Here is a 15,943-nt window from a genome sequence, read left to right as displayed (position 1 = left end):
TTCACAGACATATTATTATTATTCTATGTTCCAGCTTATTCTGGTTTAGGTTTTGTTCTTATGCCCTCATGTTTAGTATAGGTTTAGTTCTGTGCTTAGTCTTCTCTGCCCGTGTGTCCCTCTGTGTAAAGTCCGTGTTTCTCAGTCCGTGTCTTTGTGAATTGTTTCTTGTTTCCTGTTTTACTTTGAAAGTTCATGTCTCATGTCAGTGTGTTCAGTTTTACTTCCCCCTGTCTCGTTAGCCTAATTTCTCCCAGCTGTGTCTCCCTCCTGTTTTCCATTCCCTGATTACTCCCCTGTGTATATAAGCCCTGTGTTTGCCTTTGCGTCGTACCCTCAACATGCTGTGTGTTTGTTATGGCCGGTCTTCCAGCACCTCTGTTCTGAGTCTTGTCTTGTTTTGCTTTATTCTGCTTTTGTGAGTTTTATTTTATGAGAAAGTTTTGCCAGCAATAAAGTTGCTTTTGAGTTCCAGTCCCGTTTTGAGAGTCCTGCATTTTGGGTCCTTTTTCCTGCCTGCCGCACAGCCCACCATGACAGTTTGAGCAGAAACACACAATATGAAGTAATTCATAAAATACACACAAACTGTACTCAGGGCTTTAAACTAACTAACTAACTAACTTCATCTAAAAACAGAAGTAAAGAACTGTGTGTAAATGTACTTACTAATCCAGTTTTATATGCCCACCGTTGTTTGTCCTTAACAGGCAGCTGATGATGTCAGACTCTGCTTCTAGGCCCCGCCCATTAAACACACCTGTACCTACATAGATAATCTCTGTTGGCTGAATGCAGCTGAAGTGGAGTCCACTCTGCATGAACACAGCCTCCATTGACTGCTCTCACATGTGCTTTAGTGAAGCACAGCACACACACACAACCTGGCCAAGTCTACCAAACATCCGTGCCCAGGTAACACCATGGGTTGGACGTGACTGCTGGGACAGAGCGACTCTTCTGTCAGCACACAAATGAAGCTGCACTGCAGCTAAAAGGCAAATAAGACTTTAAAACTCCGGAGTGAGCGCTCAGTGTGATGACCACACCTGTAACTGCAGACACAGCACAGCACTGATATAAACACAGATATAAATAATAATAATAATAAACACAAATGTGAGAACAGATGAAAAACCACACAACAACATAACACAATCCTAAACAATGTGTTGCACAGATGGACACAAAGAACAGCACTCACAGTCGGACTGAAGGAGGTTTACGAACACTCAGTATACACACAGTAACTATACAGCAGACGCACAAACTTTGTTAGGACATATCACGTGTTATTACATTTGAAAACATTTCCCCTCAGGTCCGAGGACAGAGTCAGACAGGTTTAGTAGTGAGACGGCGTCGCCACAGTGAGAGCCTCATAGTTTAAAATGCTGCTGGATCACCTCCGCTCTCTGACAGCGTGTTAGCAAAATAAAAAAGCCTGAGCGTCTCTAATAGTCTCACACATCTGTGTGGGACTGTGCCGTCTGTGGGGACTTTACCCACAGATCCATACACCATGGATTGTGCTTCCTGCGATTCAGAGTCAGTCACAGATTCTCTAACCCTCACCTGTGCACCTGTGCCACATGCTGATACGAGTCTGGAGGTTTACCCAGAATGCACTTTGTAAAGTGAGCTGCAGTGAGCGCGCGGACTCTGCTCTACGTCACAGACATGAACCTGCTGCAGACGGAGCCATCACACTGAAGAGCAGTGAACTGTACAACAAACCTATGCCATTGAACAGGTGTGTGTGTGTGTCAGCACGGGGAGTGGGTGGGACTTCCTGGAATATCAGGATGCGGTGTTTCTCAGCACACCAGCTTCAGCAGACGCTACAGAGAAACCAGGAAATGAACTCTGAACATTCAATCTCTAAAAATGAGTGTTTATTGTTGCTGTTTTTAGCACTGACACTGTTTCTGAAAAGGGCTGACCGCAGCCACAGGAGCGATTACGTAACAGTTACATGTTGTGAGATGATGAACAGACTTTTTCAGGAAACTCATGTTTTGTGTTTCAGTTTCTTTTCTCCTGAATAGAAACTACAATATTTCTGTTTAACCGACGCCCCTTCAGCAGGAGCCAACATGTTGGAAATGTCCGCAGGGAATGAGAATGAGATACCTGACATATCCTCCTAAATATGGGCGGAGCATGAACACACCTGGGAATCTTCAGCATTCACTTGACGAGTTGACTGAAGTCTTACTGAGCACAGTGTAGCAGGGCTCACTGGGAGATCGGCTGGTTTGTTCTGTATCACAGATTTTTCATTAGCACCATCATCCTGCACTGTGGACATGGAGGCTCAGAGAAAAAGGAAAGGATCGAAAGCGATTTTTATTCACAAACATCATTTATGTTTGCATGATTTGAAAATGTACAATCAGGATTTGAAGAACATCTATCTTGTAAAAACCAACGTGCCTGAATACCCCCAACCCGAATTTCACGTGTCTGATCTGAAACACGACACAAAGCAAGGAGGGTTACTGAGGATCTGGAAGGACGAAGGTTTCAAGGATCCTCACGGAGGCCTCAAGGATCCAGACAGCCTGTCCCTGGTGTGGTGGAGTCTGGCTGTGGGCCCCCAGGAGATCCAGTCAGCTGAGACCAGGCTCCTCGACAAGTTCTACCCAAACCGGATGGAGAAGCAGGCTGAAGAGAAGCCGAGCTACCTGGACGAGATCTACCCAGACTGGAACAAGCAGGAGAGCTTCCTCTGGAAGTTTGCTACCTCTCCAGCCTTTGGTGAGAAGTCCAGGTTTGGATCGTACCGCTTCACCTTCCCCCTGAAGGACATGGTGACCACCTACAGCCAGCAGGTACTTCGGGGGGGGGGGGTTATGTCCTTCACCTAACTATTTATCTTGTTTGGTATCATTCTTTTCAGCACAACTTCACACGTCTGAATTTACAGTTATTTTTTTTATGTTGACTGTATTAACACAACTGATCTAAAATCAGACCAAAAACATAAATCAGAGTAGAAGACAGTTGTTTTTTACTGTAACAACCACAAATGTTTTTAACAAATCATTTTCATAACTTGAAATGCAAATATAAATTGTACATTTTAAAAACCTATGCACATGTTTTGCAAACAACAAAGGTATATGTAGCTATTTACCTAAAAATGCATTTTTCACCAACAGGAAAGGGTGGGAGGGCATTGCTCACAAGCAGTGAGAAAAATGCAGTTTTTACTTTTTCTTCCCTCAGTAAACTTGACGATAGTATTCAGGAAAAAACATTTATTTATATATATATATATATACTTTTTTTTTAATCATTACTCTGGTTTTACGTGGCCGATCAGCACAATTTAAAAAATGGTATGTAGTTTGCAGTCCACACTTTTAACACAAGTTGAAACGGTAACTCGGCTTGGCTGCATCTTGTTGCTATGTCAGCTTAAATTGGTCATGTGATTTGGTCCATCAACCCTAAATGGTTAATTTAATAATTTCTTCTTTTTTTTGTAAAACTGGTCAGGTTATAAGTAATCTCAGACTGAAAATGACGCAATGGCCTGAATTAAGACCTTAAACAGCAGAAAATACACTTAATAGCCTCAGAGACATAAAGACCTTTAAAGTCATGTGACCAGGAATTATCTGCCAACCAGTTTCAGTTTGTTTGTTCAGCTGAATTCAATTTTATTTATACAACGCCAAATCACAACAACGGTCGCCTCAAGGCACTTATCTTACATCGTACAATAATACATACGGAGAAAAACCAAACAATCATATGACCCCCTATGAGCAGCACTTTGGCGACAGTGGGAAGGAAAAACTCCCTTTTAACAGGAAGAAACCTCCAGCAGAACCAGGCTCAGGGAGGGGCGGGGCCATCTGCTGTGATTGGTTGGGGTGAGAGAGGAAGACAGGATAAAGACATGCTGTGGAAGAGAGACAGAGATTAATAACAGATATGATTCAATGCAGAGAGGTCTATTAATACATAGTGAGTGAGAAAGGTGACTGGAAAGGAAAAACTCAGTGCATCATGGGAATCCCCGGCAGCCTACGTCTATTGCAGCATAACTAAGGGAGGATTCAGGGTCACCTGGTCCAGCCCTAACTATATGCTTTAGCAAAAAGGAAAGTTTGAAGCCTAATCTTGAAAGTAGAGATAGTGTCTGTCTCCCGAATCCAAACTGGAAGCTGGTTCCACAGAAGAGGGGCCTGAAAACTGAAGGCTCTGCCTCCCATTCTACTTTTAAATACTCTAGGAACAACAAGTAGGCCTGCAGTGTGAGAGCGAAGTGCTCTAATAGGGTGATATGGTACTACAAGGTCATTAAGATAAGATGGAGCCTGATTATTTAAGACCTTGTATGTGAGGAGCAGGATTTTGAATTCTGGATTTAACAGGAAGCCAAAACAGGAGAAATCTGCTCTCTTTCTAGTCCCTGTCAGTACTCTTGCTGCAGCATTTTGGATTAGCTGAAGGCTTTTCAGGGAGTTTTTAGGACTTCCTGATAATAATGAGTTACAGTCGTCCAGCCTGGAAGTAATAAATGCATGAACTAGTTTTTCAGCGTCACTCTGAGACAGGATATTTCTAACTTTAGAGATGTTGCACAAATGAAAGAAAGCAGTCTTACATATTTGTTTAATATGTGCGTTGAAGGACATGTCCTGGTCAAAAATGACTCCAAGGTTCCTCACAGTGTTACTGGAGGCCAAGGTAATGCCATCCAGAGTATGAATCTGGTTAGATCCCATATTTCTAAGATCTTCAGGGCCGAGTACAATAACCTCAGTTTGATCTGAAGTAAGAAGCAGAAAGTTAGCGGCCATCCAGGTCTTTATGTCTTTAAGACATTCCTGCAGTTTAACTCATTGGTGTGTGTTATCTGGCTTCATGGACAGATAGAGCTGGGTGTCATCTGCATAGCAGTGTAAATGTATGCTATGTCTTCTAATGATGCTGCCTAAGGGAAGCATGTATAATGTAAACAGAATTGGTCCTAGCACTGAACCCTGTGGAACTCCATAATTAACCTCAGTGGGTGAAGAGGACTCTCCATTTACATGCACAAACTGGAGTCTATTAGATAGATATGATACAAACCACTGCAGCACAGTACCTGTAATACCTACAGCATGTTCTAATCGCTCTAATAGGATATTATGGTCAACAGTATCGAACGCTGCACTGAGGTCTAGCAGGACAAGCACAGAGATGAGTCCACTGTCAGAGGCCATAAGAAGATCATTTGTAACCTTCACTAAAGCTGTTTCTGTGCTGTGATGAGCTCTGAAACCTGACTGAAACTCTTCAAATAAGCCATTCCTCTGCAGATGATCTGTTAGCTGTTTGACAACTACTCTTTCAAGGATGTTTGATATAAAGGAAGGTTGGAGATTGGCCTATAATTAGCTAAGACTGCTGGGTCTAGAGATGCTTTTTGAGTAAAGGTTTAACCACAGCCAGCTTGAAGGCCTGTGGTACATAGCCGATTATTAGAGATAGGTTGATCATATTTAAGATCGAAGAATTAATTAATGGCAGGACTTCTTTGAGCAGTTTTGTAGGAATGGGGTCTAAAAGACACGTTGATGGTTTGGAGGAAGTAATTATTGAAGTTAACTCAGAAAGATCAATTGGAGAAAAAGAGTCTAACTTAACATCAATGGTACTAAGAGTAGCTGTAGATAATATTACATCTGTGGGATGATTACTGGTAATTTTTTCTCTAATGGTTAAAATCTTATTTGTGAAGAAGTTCATGAAGTCATTACTAGTTAACGTTAAAGGGATGGTTGGCTCAACAGAGCTCTGACTGTTTGTCAGCCTGGCTACAGTGCTGAAGAGAAACCTGGGGTTGTTCTTATTTTCTTCAATCAGTGATGAATAGTAAGATGTTCTGGCTTTGTGGAGGGCTTTCTTATAAAGCAGCAAACTATTTGTCCAGGCTAAATGATGATCCTCTAAATTTGTGACACGCCATTTCCTCTCCAGATTACGAGTCGTCTGCTTTAGGCTACGTGTTTGAGAATTATACCACGGAGTCAGGTACTTCTGATTAGAGACCTTAGTTTTCACTGGAGCTACAGTATCCAGAGTCGTACGTAGTGAGGAGGTAAAATTATTAACAAGATGATCGACCTCTGTTGGAGCAGCGTTCAGATAGCTGCTCTGCTCTGTGTTGGTACAGGGCATTGAAGATGATAACAGTGGGTGGATTATATTCTTGTGTGATTGTTAAACGGTGTACAGTGTGTCAGGTTAGTGACCTTTGTATCAGGTGTGTCTCTCACACTAAAATTTCTGTTATCATCTCCAGTTTTGCTCCGGAGCTCCGCCCGTTATGAGGGTGTTCAAGACTTCGCTGTACAAACAGGAAGTGCAGTACTCTGTGCTGGTCCACAGCCCGGCCAGAGAGAAGCTCTTCTCAGAGTATCCTTTGCTTCCGTATGATGACCCAAACGCCGTCTGCACTTACAGAGACGGACACTTCATCTGGAGGTCACAGGCCATGTGCGAGAAACACAGGTAAGTGTTAAAAGTCTCCACTGTAATAAATGTGATCGATCACTTTGATGGGATCTACCACTGATGACGATGAAGATCTGCTGTAATATTATTAAAAAATCACAAAACAAAAATGATGGATGCAATGAGTCCATGCAGTGTCTGATATTCATTTTTGTTTTTCCTTTAATTTGTCATTGGTCTGCTCCCTGTGGAGACGACCTGAGCATCAGATTTGATGCTGGCACTGAGAGCTCTGTCAGGGAAGCAGTCTGAAGCCCTCTGTGAGCTGATTGGTTGTGTCTCTGACTTTCTTCTCAGTTGGAAATTGACCCAAAAACCTGACAAAAACCAGATGGGAGCTGACATTCTACGTTCTTATGAACATCAGTTTTATGTTTGGGATAATGTCGCCATCGCCCTGCACGTGGATCATGGACAGGTACCTGCCCTTCCTACTCCTCCGTGTATAGAGACACCTGAAGCATTTTACAAGAAGGCAGTTTGGTTGATTTCATGTCTTATTACTGCAGCTGTGAACTGAGAGGAATTATCACCTCATCCAGAGAGTGCAGATAAGGATTCTCAGATCTTTTAGTCCAGGATTAAACATTTAAATAAAATGTTAAAACCCAAAAGTTCTTGATGCAGACACAGTCCCATGTGACTGTTGTTTTATATTCAGTTGATCAAGTTTTAATTTTATGAATTAATCTGCAGTTTAATATTTATCTATTACACTGCAGTCACACTATCTGGCTGAATAATGAGCTGTTGCCTATGAATTTGATAAAAAAATGAAACAAAGCGTTGAAGTTTCTCACCTTGTTTCTCTGCTTGATTTTTTCAGGTGCTAAAGTTTGACTGTGATCGACTGAGAACAAACCTCACGTACTGTGAGAAACCTGAAGAGAATGTTCCACCTGGAATCCAGTATGACAGTTTTGAAAAGGCTAAATCACTGGTTGGACATTTGTGGCCTGACGCAGGCTTCCCGCTGGAGAAGGAGCCTTCACTCGACCTCATTTTCTAAGGTAATGAATCAGTAATAGTTACAGAACAGATTAGTTTCTGTTGTCAGGCTGAGTGAGTCATGCCAGAATCACTCCACCCAGAAGGTGAAGGCATCCTTGTCAGATGCCAAAATACGTCAACTGGCTCCTTTGGACATGGAGGAGTGGTGACTCTACTCTGAGCCCCTCTCAAATGACTGAACCCCTCACACTATCTCTCAGTGAGAGGATAGCCACTCTTCAGAGAAAGCTCATTTAACCAGAACCTTATTCCTTTGGTCACTACTCCTACAGTAGAGCTCATGACTATTGATGAGGGTAGGAACGTAGATCAACCAGTAAATTGAGAGCTTTCTCCAACAACGATTGGCCTCAGATTTGGAAGTGCTGATTTTCATTCCTGCCGGTTTACACTCAGCTGTGAACTGCTTCAGTGCGAGCTGGAGGCCACCACCAGATGAAGCCAATAGAACAACATCATCTCCAAAAAGCAGAGGAAGAAGAAGCGGTGGTGGAAGCAGAAGCCTTCCACCACTTGGCTACACCTAGAAATTCTGGCCCTGTTCAAGATTCAAGATTCTTTATTTTTAATGAGCAAAGTTATACAAGTACAAAGCACAGTGAAAGCTGCCCTGCAGCAGCGTTCTGCTGTACGGATCACTCTCTGGAGAGCTTTTTGGTCCTTCACACAGCTGTTCCCAAACCACGATGTGTGAGGATGCTCTCCACAGCGCCTGCATAGAAAATCCTGAGGATCTTTGGAGAGACCCTGAACTTCCTCAGTTGTCGTAGGTGGTACAGGCGCTGCCTAGCCTTTTTGGTCTGGACCTGAATGTGGGCAGCCCATGTCAGGTCTGAGGAGATGTGGACACCAAGATACTTGAAGGACTGCACCCTCTCCACTGGAGCTCCATTGATGATAATGGGCTTGTAGTCTCTGTGCTGACCCCTTCTGAAGTCCACCACCAGCTCCTTGGTCTTGCAGACGTTCAGCTGGAGGTGGTTATCCTGGCACCACGATGGCAGATTCTTCACTTCGTCCATGTAGGCCGCCTCATCGTTGTTGGAGATGGCACCCAACACCACTGTGTCGTCAGCAAACTTCACAATGGTGTTGGAGCCGTGGGCGGCCACACAATCTAAAGTGTAGAGGCAGTAGAGGGCGAGAGGACACACCCCTGAGGTGCTCCTGTGTTGATGGTGATGCTGTTAGAGACGCATCTACCCACCCTCACCACCTGAGATCTGCCAGTGAGGAAGTCCAACACCCATGCACATAGACGGCTGTTGAGTCCCAGATCCCTCAGCTTCGTGAACAGTCTGCAGGGCACTATTGTGTTAAACGCTGAACTGTAATCAACAAACAGCAGTCGCACATAGTTACCCTGTTTCTTGTCCACGTGGCTGAGGGTGGTGTGCAGGACGTGGGCGATGGCGTCCTCCGTGGATCTGTTGGGTCGGTAGGCGAACTGGAGTGGATCTGTGGTGTCTGGGATGGAGGAGGAGATGATGTTCTTCAGCAGCCTCTCAAACACCTTCACTAACCTGTGGTCTGAGACATAGGCAAACACCTTCTCCAAGTCCACAAAACACATGTAGACTGGTTGCCTCCATGTCAACAGGCCCCCCACAACATCCAGGGCCTTTACAAACCTCATCCACTCCAGGGCCCTGGCCACCAAGGAGTTGTTTAAGTACCTCCTCGCCAGTTATGGGAGAGTCGTGTCTTTCGTCCCGAGATTTTGCTTCTTCTACATGTGACAGGTGAGACCTGAGTCTGGGAACCGCCCCTGGTAGGCGGGGCTGATCTTTGTCCCTTTCATAAGCTCAGGTGTGGGCAATAAGGTACTCTCTAGCAAACCTGAAGCTGTGTGTGCTTTGTTCAAGCTGGGCAAGTTGGCCCTTTTAACTTCTTTTTATGAAAGTTTGATGCGGGCCCCCTAGCCTTCTGTTAGAACGGTGGGAAACATTGCGCTCCTGTCAAAAACGTGTAGTGGACTTCACCGCCACTGACCCACATTTATTAGGGTGTGACGCAGACTTGTGGACAGAGTACCGAGCTGCTGCTTTGCCGAGTGGATTTCTGGCTGAGGGCAAAGGACCCGACACATCAGTGTATTTTAACTTGTTTTAACCTGGTGTAACTCAACAGACTGACTGCTGCGGCTGTCGATTGTGTTTGTTTCTTGTTTTATTTTTCTGTATCAGTAGGCACCGCAGATATTGATTGTCTTTTAGTGTATTACATTTTTATATATATATATTGTTGCAGGCGGTGAAGGCGCTGCGTGGAAAACAAATCCTTTTTTTTGTCTCGCCACTTTTTGCATGCACCGCGGTGGGCCTGAGTGAAGACGGCACTGAAGATTTGCCTTTTTCTATAGTGTCTGGGATTAAGTAGGTCTTTTAAGTATTTGTTCCTCTGTCAAAAATATGTCTTCAGTTGAAGGCAGTAACACCCAAACTCCACTGTACACCGTATGAATAGTGCACTGCTTTCCCCTCCTGAGTTGCCTGGTGATTGGTCAAAATCACAGAAACTATTCAAAAAGTTTACATAGCCTGGAGGTTTTCGCATAATAACATACAAAAAATCTGACACATGCAGGTTTAAACTACTAAAGGTGAAGGTAACAATCCTCACCTGTGATCTATTTGCTTGTAATTAGTATGTGTGTATACAGGGAGTGCAGAATTATTAGGCAAATGAGTATTTTGTCCACATCATCCTCTGCATGCATGTTGTCTTACTCCAAGCTGTATAGGCTCGAAAGCCTACTACCAATTAAGCATATTAGGTGATGTGCATCTCTGTAATGAGAAGGGGTGTGGTCTAATGACATCAACACCCTATATCAGGTGTGCATAATTATTAGGCAACTTCCTTTCCTTTGGCAAAATGGGTCAAAAGAAGGACTTGACAGGCTCAGAAAAGTCAAAAATAGTGAGATATCTTGCAGAGGGATGCAGCAGTCTCAAAATTGCAAAGCTTCTGAAGCGTGATCATCGAACAATCAAGCGTTTCATTCAAAATAGTCAACAGGGTCGCAAGAAGCGTGTGGAAAAACCAAGGCGCAAAATAACTGCCCATGAACTGAGAAAAGTCAAGCGTGCAGCTGCCAAGATGCCACTTGCCACCAGTTTGGCCATATTTCAGAGCTGCAACATCACTGGAGTGCCCAAAAGCACAAGGTGTGCAATACTCAGAGACATGGCCAAGGTAAGAAAGGCTGAAAGACGACCACCACTGAACAAGACACACAAGCTGAAACATCAAGACTGGGCCAAGAAATATCTCAAGACTGGTTTTTCTAAGGTTTTATGGACTGATGACATGAGAGTGAGTCTTGATGGGCCAGATGGATGGGCCCGTGGCTGGATTGGTAAAGGGCAGAGAGCTCCAGTCCGACTCAGACGCCAGCAAGGTGGAGGTGGAGTACTGGTTTGGGCTGGTATCATTAAAGATGAGCTTGTGGGGCCTTTTCGGGTTGAGGATGGAGTCAAGCTCAACTCCCAGTCCTACTGCCAGTTTCTGGAAGACACCTTCTTCAAGCAGTGGTACAGGAAGAAGTCTGCATCCTTCAAGAAAAACATGATTTTCATGCAGGACAATGCTCCATCACACGCGTCCAAGTACTCCACAGCGTGGCTGGCAAGAAAGGGTATAAAAGAAGAAAAACTAATGACATGGCCTCCTTGTTCACCTGATCTGGACCCCATTGAGAACCTGTGGTCCATCATCAAATGTGAGATTTACAAGGAGGGAAAACAGTACACCTCTCTGAACAGTGTCTGGGAGGCTGTGGTTGCTGCTGCACGCAATGTTGATGGTGAACAGATCAAAACACTGACAGAATCCATGGATGGCAGGCTTTTGAGTGTCCTTGCAAAGAAAGGTGGCTATATTGGTCGCTGATTTGTTTTTGTTTTGTTTTTGAATGTCAGAAATGTATATTTGTGAATGTGGAGATGTTATATTGGTTTCACTGGTAAAAATAAATAATTGAAATGGGTATATATTTGTTTTTTGTTAAGTTGCCTAATAATTATGCACAGTAATAGTCACCTGCACACACAGATATCCCCCTAAAATAGCTAAAACTAAAAACAAACTAAAAACTACTTCCAAAAACATTCAGCTTTGATATTAATGAGTTTTTTGGGTTCATTGAGAACATGGTTGTTGTTCAATAATAACATTATTCCTCAAAAATACAACTTGCCTAATAATTCTGCACTCCCTGTAAAAAGTCAGTGAGTTTCTGGCCTCCAGATAGACTACTGCATGTTTCACACTGATGACACCACCGTGGTTGGGCCCATCTCTGATGGAGATGAGACAGAGAACAGGGTGGAGGTAGAGAACATGTCCCACCGGTGCTCAGAAAGTAACCTGAAGCTGAACATCTGATAATGGACTTCAGGAGGCACAAACAGCTCCACTCCCCTCTCACTATAAATGAAGAACAGGTGGAATCTATCTCCACCTTCAGGTTTCTACGCACCCACATCTCCACCCCTGCCCACCCACCTCATCAATCTGAGCCATGGTCTGAGTAACCCTCATCACTCAGGACACTCACACATGGACTCTATACTCAGACCGAGTCTTTTCTTTGCACTGCTTTCAAACACTTTGGAACTTGTTCTATAATCTGTGCCTTTCTCTGGTTTTGTATATATTTCTCCTGTTTGCTATTTATTTCTGCTCTCTTACTATTTTTATTTTATTCTGGCACAGTTGGTGTGGAGAACCCATAATTTTAGTTGTACATTTAAAATGACAATAAAGCTCTATTCTATTATTCTATGTTTCATTCAGTGGTGCACTGACCTTTTATTCTGAGCCATGGGGAAAACAGACGAATTATCAACGGATCTGCAGGAGAAGATAGTTGAACTTTATAAAAACAGCAAAAGGATATAAAAAAAATATCCAGGGAATTCAGAATGCTAATCATCAATGTCCAAACTCTAATTAAGAAGTGAAAATGACATAAAAAATAGGCTGCATGGTCAAGTCTTAAGAAGAAAGTCGTTACTATGCCTATGTCACAAAACAGCCTGTTTACAATAAGCCAACACCACAGAGAAACTTCTAAAAGGAAACTTCTGCAGTGGTCCTCTCAGTCTCCTGACCTCAGCATCATTCAGCCACTCTGAGGAGATCTCAGAGCTGCAGCTCCAGACAGACCCAGAAATGATGTGAACAGGCCAAAGTTTTACCAAGAGGAATGGGCAGCAGCTTTAGCATCTGAGACAATAAAGTTCCCTGAACACAAATACCATAAAAAGCTTCCATTAATATGAGAGGAGGCAATACATGGTATTAAGAACCACAAACACAATAGTTTGATAATGAAGCTTCACACAGACAGAAAAGTTTTATATAATTATTCATGTTCTCTGAGGAAAAATCACAGATTCTGTCAGGGTTCATAAACTGATGAGTACAACTGTAGATGGATGGAGTCTCATCTCACCACTCTCACCTCTAACATGTCCGTGTCTGTGCTCTCTCTTATTCAGCTGGAGAACTACAGCAGGACCTGATGGAGGCTGAGGACTTCTGTGGATCTGCTAACGGATCCATGTTATCTGTATAAATGTGTGCGTGTGCTAAGGACGTGGGAGGTGGTACAGCAGCGCTCCCTGGTGGACAGGACAGTCTATCCATGAATACATCAATCAATATAAAAGTTTTGAATTGGTTTGTGTAAAGATATCTTTTAATTCCATTAAATGTTTAACAGCATAGTTTAGGCTTCAGTACTTCAGCTAAGTTGATGATGGAAAATTTGCTCAGAACACTTTTTCACCCTTTTCAAACTGAACATCCAGAAATGTGTAATAATAACTGTTAGGTGGTGCTTGTATCATCCATCTTTCCTCACACACACTGTCAGCCAGTAAGTACTCTGCTCACATAAGCAGCTCAGTCATATCATTCCAAGTCCAGTCCACAAAGACCTCACCCACATCCACACGAGGCCCACAGGGCGGGGTAACAGGCGAAGGTCCAGGGAAGTCAAGGAGAGGAGATATACGTTAGAGAGAAGCACTAGGAGATACGAGATCACTCGGCGAGCCAGGGCTACACTGACACAGGTTAGCACAACGATCCAACAAAGAAGCAAACTCCACTGGGGCCTTGAGTGGTGCAGGAGTTATCATCCCTGATGAGAGGGAGTTGAGTACAGACAAGGACAGAGGTGGGGACCGGAGCCTGACTCCGCCCTGGCGAGAAACAGCAAATCAACAAGAAACAACATCCCAGAGATCCTGGAGAGCATGACAAAAATGTAGACCATATGAATGCATCTGAGTCGTTCAGCTCAAACCTCTAAAGAACATCAGGATGGGCTTTTTTCATTTTGTTTTGAACATATTCATTAAAAGAGTGATTCAATAAAGAACCTGCGCCTTACTCTGTTACATTAAAGTGCACACGAAACACACATGTATGAAGGCTAATGTGCAGCATGGAGCCGTGCTCTAAAATACTGCCACAGAACTCTTTCTGTGAAGCTGGATTTAAGAAATAAATGTTAAAGTTACAGTTTTTAGAGCGTGTGCCAGTAAAGGAAGTGACATCATTGAAGGAGAACAGGAACAAAGTGAACAAACTCAGAGTCATCCTCCTCTGTGCTCACTCAGACCTACACCAGGACAATCACAGGCTGCTCTTAAGCTTTAGGAGCAGCTGCGCCCCCTGCTGTCGAAAACCCAAACAGCACTGACGGTGCAGCAGCTCTGGATTCCCTGGATTTCGGTGGTTTTCCTGGCTGTAGTCAGATCACATCAGACACTAATATTTCCACTATTTATTGATCAGGAAATTATCAGATCAAAATACTAAATACTGACTGATGGCTGTTTCTCAACTCAGACGTCCACATTATTCTGAATGACAGTTAAAAACTTGAAGATGTTTGGTTTACTGTCATGTGTGATGAGGAATAATCAATAAATGGATTGAGCATTTATTGATTATTCTGATTGTAATCATCTGTATTCTTTTTTTTCTGTCCAGATTTTAATCTTATAGTTTCTATGACAGACTGTAAAAATCATACAATAAGCTCCACTTATTGTATGATTTGCTATTTGTAATTATGTTGTGGATAAATGGATGAAAAGGTAAACGGCACAAAAGGAAGAGCTGGAGGAGCGTAACCATGGCAACATGATTGGGTATAAAAGAGGCAGAGGTTCGCTAATCTTCAAAAAACTGTGTCTGGAAAATGTGGAACAATTCTTCTTGATGTGAAATTGTGAATCATCTACAGTAATATTATCATCAAAGGATTCAGAGAATCTGCAGGAATCTCTGCGCGCAGTGACACGGCTGAACATCAGTGAACGGCTGTGATCTTCAGACCTGTATGAAGGTTAATGAACTGCATGGAGACAAACTCTCACAAACTCTCACTGTCTGTCTGTGAAGGTTCTCAGTCATCGCAGTCTAAAGCGTTTGGAAACAAAGGTATCTTTAAGTTTCCGGGTCGGTTGCTACTAACAGACTTACATTTGTTTACTTTTGCTCAGAAGTGACAGAACCGATCCGTACGAGCGATGAACGCTGAATGAGACATGAAAGAAACTCAGAGAGCTTTTTCAGGGGGATGATGAAATGAAAGTAAAACATATGTAAATCCAAAGCATCTGACCTCAGCCTGTGTTCCACATCTCTCTACAGGGAGTGCAGAATTATTAGGCAAATGAGTATTTTGTCCACATCATCCTCTTCATGCATGTTGTCTTACTCCAAGCTGTATAGGCTCGAAAGCCTACTACCAATTAAGCATATTAGGTGATGTGCATCTCTGTAATGAGAAGGGGTGTGGTCTAATGACATCAACACCCTATATCAGGTGTGCATAATTATTAGGCAACGTCCTTTCCTTTGGCAAAATGGGTCAAAAGAAGGACTTGACAGGCTCAGAAAAGTCAAAAATAGTGAGATATCTTGCAGAGGGATGCAGCAGTCTCAAAATTGCAAAGCTTCTGAAGCGTGATCATCGAACAATCAAGCGTTTCATTCAAAATAGTCAACAGGGTCGCAAGAAGCGTGTGGAAAAACCAAGGCGCAAAATAACTGCTCATGAACTGAGAAAAGTCAAGCGTGCAGCTGCCAAGATGCCACTTGCCACCAGTTTGGCCATATTTCAGAGCTGCAACATCACTGGAGTGCCCAAAAACACAAGGTGTGCAATACTCAGAGACATGGCCAAGGTAAGAAAGGCTGAAAGACGACCACCACTGAACAAGACACACAAGCTGAAACGTCAAGACTGGGCCAAGAAATATCTCAAGACTGATTTTTCTAAGGTTTTATGGACTGATGACATGAGAGTGAGTCTTGATGGGCCAGATGGATGGGCCCGTGGCTGGATTGGTAAAGGGCAGAGAGCTCCAGTCCGACTCAGACGCCA

At 43.3% G+C, this 15,943-nt stretch overlaps 1 protein-coding gene across 1 annotated transcript; it reads left to right on the top strand.

Annotated features, from left to right (window-relative positions):
- The first annotated feature begins 1,859 nt into the window (after positions 1 to 1,859).
- Positions 1,860 to 13,903, top strand: LOC146379766 (uncharacterized). Its single transcript, XM_084941199.1, has 5 exons — positions 1,860 to 2,834; positions 6,308 to 6,516; positions 6,817 to 6,937; positions 7,346 to 7,529; positions 13,038 to 13,903. Exons 1-4 carry the CDS (start codon positions 2,310 to 2,312, stop codon positions 7,526 to 7,528), a joined length of 1,038 nt encoding a protein of 345 aa, XP_084797325.1. The 5' UTR covers positions 1,860 to 2,309; the 3' UTR covers position 7,529; positions 13,038 to 13,903.
- The last annotated feature ends 2,040 nt before the right edge of the window (positions 13,904 to 15,943 follow it).

This window comes from Perissodus microlepis, chromosome 10, assembly GCF_051167445.1.
Source record: "Perissodus microlepis isolate ML-2025 ecotype Zambia chromosome 10, ASM5116744v1, whole genome shotgun sequence".
NCBI classification, from domain to species: Eukaryota; Metazoa; Chordata; class Actinopteri; order Cichliformes; family Cichlidae; genus Perissodus; species Perissodus microlepis.
Note: the sequence above shows the minus strand (reverse complement) of the source record. Positions and strands in the feature narration are given on the sequence as shown.

What these genes read in the sequence shown, in the direction of transcription:
- LOC146379766 (XM_084941199.1), top strand. Translation starts at nt 2,310, where the DNA reads ATGGAGGCTCAGAGAAAAAGGAAAGGATCGAAAGCGATTTTTATTCAC. An exon ending in GCCATGTGCGAGAAACACAG is followed by an intron (nt 6,517 to 6,816) that starts GTAAGTGTTAAA and finishes CTTTCTTCTCAG; the next exon opens with TTGGAAATTGACCCAAAAAC. An exon ending in TGCACGTGGATCATGGACAG is followed by an intron (nt 6,938 to 7,345) that starts GTACCTGCCCTT and finishes TGATTTTTTCAG; the next exon opens with GTGCTAAAGTTTGACTGTGA.